General features: G+C 34.5%; 1 protein-coding gene across 1 annotated transcript in view; it reads left to right on the forward strand.

Moving 5' to 3' along the window:
• Positions 1 to 8893, forward strand: part of MGST1 (microsomal glutathione S-transferase 1) — a 15881-nt gene that overhangs the window by 4729 nt on the left and 2259 nt on the right. The window contains exons 2-3 of the mRNA XM_006912659.3: positions 838 to 985; positions 3147 to 3244. Coding sequence (XP_006912721.1) covers positions 860 to 985; positions 3147 to 3244 — 224 coding nt within the window. The 5' untranslated portion in view covers positions 838 to 859. The remainder of the gene's footprint in view (positions 1 to 837; positions 986 to 3146; positions 3245 to 8893) is intronic.

Consider the following 8893-nt stretch of genomic DNA (forward strand, 5'->3'; position numbering starts at 1 on the left):
TGAAAGTACCATAAATGCCACTTTTTTACCTTGCATTTGCAAGCCTGTTATTTTGTTTCCATTATCCTTCTCCTTCACTTGCATTGATGTTAGTGATGACTATGGTCATGGTGATAGTGATGATCATGATAAGGACATAATAAACTTTATCAAGGGGTTTTTTTACGGGCCAGTTGCTGTGCTAAGTATATTCCAAGCATTATCTCAATTTAATCCTAACAACAACCTAATAATTTAGGAGTTATTACTAGTCATATTTTATAAATGAAGAATTTTAGCCTCAGAGAGGCCAAATCTCTCAATCAGACTAACCAAATGGTGGGACCAGAATTCATATCCTGGAGCCTGAGATCTTGAATTCTGCTGAAATGATAAAAAGCTGTAAGAATGGTTCTCAAGCGGGACATATATTAGAAGTTAGGCATTGCTAATGAAACATTAATGGTACTACTATGTACATGGTTTGATGTTTCTAAAGCATTCAGTCCATGAATTCTGATCTTTTGTGTTCAACTTGAAGTTCATCTTGATGTAAAAATATGATATTAGTCTATCTTTACAGCATTTTGCCTAATTTTTCTGGTAATACCCACTTCATTTTTGTTTTCTCTCTACTTCTTTGATGTCTCAAGCTTAATGACATAGAACTAGATGTAAAACACAATTCTGTTTATTTTGAAATTTTAGAAAACAAAATGATTATTTCTTCTCTGAATAACTCAAGATATTTTAAAGAATAGGATGACTAATGCTGGATTATAAGCACACCAAGTGACCCTTAAGTTATTTGGAATATTTATGTCTGCTTTTTCTTATCTTGTCTATAATCTTTTTAAGATTCCAGATCAAAATTGAAAAAATGGTTGATCTCACCCAGCTAATGGAAAATGAAGTATTCATGTCCTTTGCCTCCTATACAACGATTATACTTTCAAAAATGATGTTTATGAGCATTGTAACTGCATTCTACAGATTGACAAGAAAGGTAAGAAATTTGGAGGATATATTTTCTTTTAAGAATTGAAATTCTGAAAAGCAATTTTCTTTATTTTTTCTCTTTTTTCGTAAAGTCCAGTGGCACATAGTATAATGCGGCAAATGTAGTATGCAGTCATTAGGTATAGATGGTTTTGATATATTTATGGAACAGGTGCTTTCCCCTAGAAACTGGTAAATGTTTTTTTCGTTGTGGATTTTACCTTTTGTCATGCTGCTTAGCATATGAGATTTCCGGAGTATCAAAGTTTTCAAGGAAAGTTTCTGTGATTTTGAAGTTAATTTGCCAACTAGAGTTTAGAAAATAGTCATTTTCTAGACATGTAAGTTGTGTTTTCTTCTCTATTACAGTTCAAGGATATGTCTCTGGGGACACAATAATAGTTCTTATTCCCATAGGAGAGCTCTTTATGGGACAAAGCATTTAAATTTTGTGTAGTTCTGAATTCTTAGGTGGATAATATTGCTACCCGGTATTATAAGAATGATTAAATAATGATAATAATAATAAACTGTCAACATGCGGAAGGTGGTAGGGAGATTTTGGAGCACATATCTTGTATTTAAATAGGGTTTACCATATGGTCAGGGGAGTAGAGTGAGCAAAGCTACCTTGATAAAATTAAAAGCTACCTTGATAAAGTGGTCCCTGTGCCTATTTAGCAACTTCCTCCTGATATTCACCTGTTCCTCTCTTAGTGCCTGTCCTGAGAACCTTGCTTTTATCTAGAGGTCACAGTCTTCCTTAAGGTATTTCCTAGCTACTGTCTTGAGGTATAATTTCTTTCCCAAGGATTTTTTCATGTTAATGGAGACGCACACCCACTTGTTTAAATCTCCGTTGGGGCAAGGTGTTAGAAACTGCAGGCTATAAAGTAGCTGCCTACCACCAGGTCCACACTGTCCTCCAGAAATAGTGGCACCAAGAAATGTACCCTGTCTTATCAGAAAAGGAGAACGGAATTCACATTTGTGGACTCCCAGTGATATGTACCAGGAGCCATGATAGTTTTTATATGTATCAGATCATGGAATCATTTTTCATAATTGTTACTCTTATCCTGTGAGATCATCATAAATTAGCCCATTTTATAGCCGAGGAACTGAAAGTCAGAGGAGTAAAGCAACTTACCCAGGGTTTCACGTCAGTAAAGGGTGAGACATATTTAAATTCATATTTGCTTAAACTCAAATCTCATGCACTTTCCACTGTAATATATTTATTTATTTATTCAAAATATATTTATTGGAGATCTAGTGTGTGCTAGGCATTTATTTAGGAATAAAACAGACAGACTAGATCTCAAGTCTGTATCACATTCCTGCCCATTGGTTCTCATCAACATCTTTATCTGGAATAAATACCCATATCATATTAAGAAAAATATTATAATATTTATGAAATTTCTGAGCTTACATTATGGCTAATTTTGTAGTTCATGTTTTTATTTATTAATGTATAAATTATTAAATAGTGGAACATATTTAAATATTTTTTAAGTGCACGTTTCAAGTACCAAGGGATGGGAAAATCATTTCAAACAGCATAATAATTATAGAAAGGAAAACATGAACATAGCCCTAGAATGTGTAGTTGGTACATATAGGAATGTAATTCAACTTCTTATACTTCATTATATTATTCAACCCAAAGTTTTAGTTAATTCAGAAAAAGAAAAGAGATCCACATATTCTAACAAAATACAAAATACAATTCCTGCTCCTCACTCTTTTATGCATCTAATATTCTTAGCAAGTAAACTTATGACTTTCAGATGAGCCAATCAGTTGGAAACGTTCGTACCCTTGAGAGAAGGTACGTTAACATCACTATGAAAAAAACGCCAGTGCACCAAAATGATAGTCAATGATGACTTAAAATTATGACCTCTTTTCCATTTTGCTTCTTTTTACTATTTTTATACATTGGTTTTTATTTAAGTTCTTATTTATGCTTCTCTTTTAAAAAACATTTTGCACTGTTAATAAAAATTCAGATTTAAACTATGTTTGATCTGTTACTCCAAGTTTTCTTTCTATAAGGACCATCCTGGATGCTTGTATTTCTTCTGTTAAAATGGAAATAATTTAGATAGAGCACTCTGATGTAATTTGGTGTTTGAAAGATTTTTCCTTTGTATTTGAACTAGGTTTTTACCAACCCAGAAGACTCTGTAGTCTTTGGGGGAAAAGGAGAAAATGCCAAGAAGTATCTTCGGACAGATGACAACGTGGAACGTGTACGAAGGTAAATTCACTCTTGAAATTATTTACTTGATCTAAGAATTTTGGTTAAGACATTCAAGTATTGGGGTATTGAAGAAGAAGGGGGAAAAGTCAGTCATCTTGTCTGATCCATATCATAATTACAGAAAATTAGGGATTTAGAAGTCTCCAACTATCACTGCAATTGCACATATTGCCAATTTTACTATACTTTCAGGTGGACCTTGTTGGAGTTAATGACTTTGTGTGTGTGTGTGTGTGTGTGTATGTGTGTGTGTGTGTGTGTGTTAGCTCCCCTGGTTTTTAGGGCTTTGAACTCACACTGAATTATAACCTAGCTTTCCCAGTTCTCCAGCTTGCAGACAGCAGATCGTTATACACACACATATATATATATATACACATATATATATATATATAACAACTAATGACGAGTAGGAAATAAAATGAAAATGGTAGATTCTTGCAATTTTGTCATCTTTCTCCAGAAGTGAAAGGCTGGATATTTTTGCATAAGATTCAAAATATGAATGTGATAAGTCTCTCTATCTTCTCGGTCTCCCTCTCTCTCTCCTTTGTAGATATTATGTTTAATGTACTGAGAATTTAATGAACAATGAAAAGTAATGAGCCAAGATATCATCTACAGAGCTTCCTAACAATACAATTAATATACTTATTTTAAAAGCACATTGAATTTTATTCTGGAGGTATATTTCTTAATTCTTGTTGTAGAGTCAGGTAGATTGCAAAAAAAATTTTTCAGCTTCAGTAAGATATAATCGACAGATAAATTGTAAGACATTTAAAGAGTACAACATCATGAGTTGATATACATATCCATTGTGAAAGGATTCCTCCCCTCAAATTAATTAATGCATTCATCACCTCACATATTTATGCCCTCCTTTTTTTTTTTTTTGTGAGAACATTTAAGTTCTATTTTCTTAGCAAATTTCAATTATGCAATACGGCGTTATCAATTATACATTAGATCCTCGGACCTTATTTATCTTATAACTGAAAATTTGTATACTTTTACCAAACTCCTTTTACTTCCCCCTCTTCCCAGCCCCTGGCAACTTTTCGACTTTTCTATTTCTATAAGTTTGACTTTTTTTTCTTTAGATTTCCCTGTATAACTGGCTTATTTCACTTAGCATACTGCTCTTCAGGTTTACCCATGTTGTTGCCAATGACAGGATTTCCTTTTTTAAGGCTGAATAATATTTCACTGTATGTATATCCACATTTTCTTTATCCATTCATCCATTGCTGGACACGAGTTCTTTCCATACCTTGGCTCTGATGAATAATGCTAAAGTGAACATGAGAATGAATACACACATCTCTTCACAACAATGCTTTCTTTTCCCTTCGTTATATACCTAGACGTGGGATTGCTGGATCATAGCAATTAAAAATAGTTCTAGTTTTTAATTTCTTGAAGAACCTCTATACTGTTTTCCAGAGTGGCTGTACCACTCCCCAAAAAGTGTATAAGAATTCCTTTTTCTCCACATCCTTGCCAGCATTTATCTCTTGTCTTTTTAATAATAATCATTCTAACATGTGAGGTGATAACTCATTGTGGTTTTGATTTGCATTTCCTTGATAATTAGCAATGTTGAGCACCTTTTTATGTACCTGTTGGCCAATTGTATGTCTTCTTTTTAAAAAGTCTGTTCATGTCCTTTATTGTTTGTTTTGCCTTTGCTTTTTGTGTCAAATCTGAAAAATCATTGCCAAGACCTATGTCTTCTTCTAGGATTTTTTCGTTGCCAGTCTTACGTGCAAGTCTTTAATCCATTTTGAGCTGATTTTGATGTATAGTATAAGATAAGGTCAAGTTTCATTCTTTTACCTTTGGAAATCCAATTTTCCCAACATCATTTATTAAATGGAAGCCTCGTTGGCTCTCAGGGCCAGGTGATCCAGGGACCTATCACTTGTACTGCAGCTATAAAAACTGAGGCACAGCTGTGTGCATAAGCTCCCTCCATGAAGATACTGGTGACTTAGAGTGGGCTAAAGGCAAGAGAGATATCAAATGAAAACACTGTTGGCTACCAGACCCAGGTCATGGGGGACCCATCCTTCAAGTGGCAGTGAAAAAGCTGAGGCCCAGACTAGTGTACAAGCTCCTTTCAGGGAGACACAGAAGACTTGGAGTAGGCTACAGGGAAATGGCAGGGATGTGTGTATGCCACTTTCCCCAGTCTGAGGAGGATTACAGCCAGGTCATAAAATGTGCGAAATTACAAACCTGACCCTCAAGCAGCTGCTTTCAAAGTATGCAGATGGAACTTTTTCAGGAAAAGATAGGAGATGGGCAATTTTGCTAGCTCCTTTGGCACTAAATCCTGGGGTGATTGCTGTAGTGAGTACTTATGTGGCTGTTAACACTGCTCCTTTGTTTATTATAGACTCATGAGTCTCATGGATACAAGCTTCATTGGCTTTCACAGCTAGATGCTTTAGGGGCCCATCCTTCAAGTGGGAGTCTTAGAAGCTGGAGTGCTAAATGTGGGTCCAAACCCTTTACTCCTTAGGAAGAAGCTGGGATTTGAGAGTTCCCTCCCGATTGTATGGAATCGTGCCAGGGGGTGAGATTCATGGTGAAGATGTATCTCAGTCTTTCCTACCCATTTTGGTGTGGGTATTTTTTCATTCACTCAGTATGTAGGAGTTGCTCTTCTAGTCTCTGGATTTATTTCAGAGGTAACTTTTTCATACGTAGCTGTACATTCAGTGTGTTTGTGGGAAGAAGGGAATTCAGAAGCCTCTTATGCTGCCATCTTGATTGACCCTCCTGCAAAATTTTATATTGTGGTTGTGTTGCCAATCCATTAGTTTCCTTTCTCTAGCATGTGAAACATGAAAGTTATATACCATCTTCTCCTTTAGTATTTCCTAATGCTCATCCAAATTGGTACAATTCTAGGCACATTTCAAGGAATAAAGAAAATTATATAGATTTAACAAAATAATGAAGTTTGTCCAGCCATACTTAAATGTACAGATATTTAATTTCGTGATACAGGGTTAAAACAGGAATCATCATGAGCATATTTGACTATACTTCCTCAGTTTGGTGAGTAAGAATAGAGAGTGAAATGGAGACTGAAAGAAATGAGTTTTACTTCTGCGATTCAGGTATCAGCTGGAGTCTCCAGTCCCTTTAGGATCTAGATCATATTTGCATTATCCCTTTTTCAATTCCCTATGAAATTTTAAAACCTCTCCCAAGATTTCTGCAGATTCCCTTATGGTAAAAATTCTCGAGATTAACTCTCAATCTGGGTTCCTGCATTTGTGCATGTTTCTATTTTCTGAATATTATTAGGCTGATGTAGACTTGGCCCTTTCCTCAATTTTCTTAACAAATCAACTAAAAAATGTGGATAGAAATAGACTTGAATAAATTGAGGTGCAGAGGAGTTTGCAGTATAGCAACACAAACATTTCAAGTTGTATGTTAGACCTTTGTGCTCTGACAGTGTCCTTCAGCATCCACTCCCTGCGACGTTGCACTGTACCTTCTTCACCTCAATTAATGCCCAACATTATACCATTTTGTGTGCTCTTCTCTTGCTCAATGTACTTTTCTGCCCTTCCAGTACTAAAATCAAATTCAAACTTTTTGCTTATGCAAAAAAAGTTTAACCCCAAGTTATTTATCAAGCATGAATGTGTCTTTTCCCAGGAAAGCTATGCTAGATAGAATAAAATTTTAACTTTTGCTTCACTTAATTTTATATTTGTTAATTCAGCATTCCTACAGGATAAATTGGTCCATGTTGAAAATGGGTTGTGCCAAGAATATGGATCTAAAATAGTTTCAGGATGAAGAATCAATGTGAAAATCAGAGGAAAAATTACAGGTGTTATGATGAAAAAAAATAAAAATTAAGAAAAGGCTAATAAAGCTTTGTGAAGCTACAAAAACTACTAAAGAGACATCAAGCATTTAAATCTTTATCTTGTCCTTTTTATGCATCCTGCCTAGAACAAACAATCACATACATGATGCTAACCATGAACCTATACTAACAAAGTTGCCCAGGACTTGAAAGTAATAACAATAGATGCTCAATAGCATCAGTAAGATTGGATGGGAGATCCAAGTAAGTTTCACGTGTGAAAGCTTAACAAAAAGTATTTTGTTGGGGGATTAAAAATTCTTTCCCATTCTTCCTTCCTGCTCCCTACTTCCATCCCTATGCCTGTGGAATTATAGTTGTAGAGGAAAATACCATTATCTAAGCTGATCTTCTAGTTGGGTTGTGAACAACAGATACATTTTAATGAAATAACTGACCATAGTTGTGGAATTAGTGTCCTTGAGAAAGTACCGCAACTGTGTGCACAGCATCCCCTGGATCAGACACTGGCTTTTTAGTGTGGCAAGAGAGAAAAGAATCTAAAAACAAAGTGTCCAGTTTCCAATTAGGTTTTTTGAGACGTTATTGGTCCTATCAAATGTTGCAAACAACAGCTCACTTTTGGATACTTTTCAGAGAGAGTTTTCAGTATATCCCCTTTTCACTTTTAGCCTAGACCGTTAAAAAAAATTTTTTTTAAATTACTTCAACATGTAATTGTAAAGCTGTTTCCATTAGCATATTCTGTGGCAGGGATTGAATGGGGCTACAAATGAAATGAAACATATGCTTTCGGGTATGCAATATTGAGAAAATTAATACATACACATATGGAACAATTAATTAAGTACATAAAGTAATACGTGTTGAAATGTCAAGATAAGTGGCCTAAAGTAAATTATTTATGTTCTGGACAGACAGAAATCACTGGTAATTAGAAGACATTTTACATATGTATTTATTTAATTTTATCTTACCTTGTTTTAGAAAGAATTCAAGGTCACATACATTCAATATAACAAAATAGAATTCAGAGGACCAAAACAAATACCCTTGGTGTAACTGGTGCAACAGGATCTTCTTTAGTAGAAAATGAATAAATATGAATAAACTACTGTAAACAACAACAACAACAACAAATAGTAGTGATAGTGGTGTTCATTAAGCATGCAGTATGTCATAATATATATATTTTTTTTGCTAAAAGAGTAACAAATCAAGTATTTTTCATCTTGAAATATGTATCAGTAGCTGGTAAACACTATCAAAATCTCAGTTTCCACTCTAGATTCAAAAGCAATTTTTAATTCAGGAGGCTTAAGCAAGAACATCAGATTTAGAAATTTAGCACTTAAAAAAACCCATCAAATCAATAATAGACGTGCCTTGTCTTCACAGTCCTAGCCAGAGAAACCAAGGTGCCATGAATTGGAAGAAAACTTGTGGCTAAACCATGCTTTTTGTTTTCTTCTAGCTATGACATAAACAGAAAATTTAAGAAACATCTTCCTATTGACTATCATTTTTGTGTGTACTTTCTACTTTACTCCTTCACTCAGCTAATTCCTTTTGTAATTTGAGGATAGACTGGCTAAAATCTTACCCAAATTTGAAAGACTAGTTATGTTTTCTGTTACTTGGATGTTGAGAGCATGAGATTCTATTTTTTTTAATTAAATATATTGAAGTAATATTGGTTAAAAAAATTATATAGGTTTCAAGTGTACAATTCAATAACACGACATACGTGTAGTGCATCATGTGATCCTGCAGTTGTTTTATTATCA

Source organism: Pteropus alecto, unplaced genomic scaffold (assembly GCF_000325575.1).
Source record: "Pteropus alecto unplaced genomic scaffold, ASM32557v1 scaffold103, whole genome shotgun sequence".
Taxonomy (NCBI): domain Eukaryota; kingdom Metazoa; phylum Chordata; class Mammalia; order Chiroptera; family Pteropodidae; genus Pteropus; species Pteropus alecto.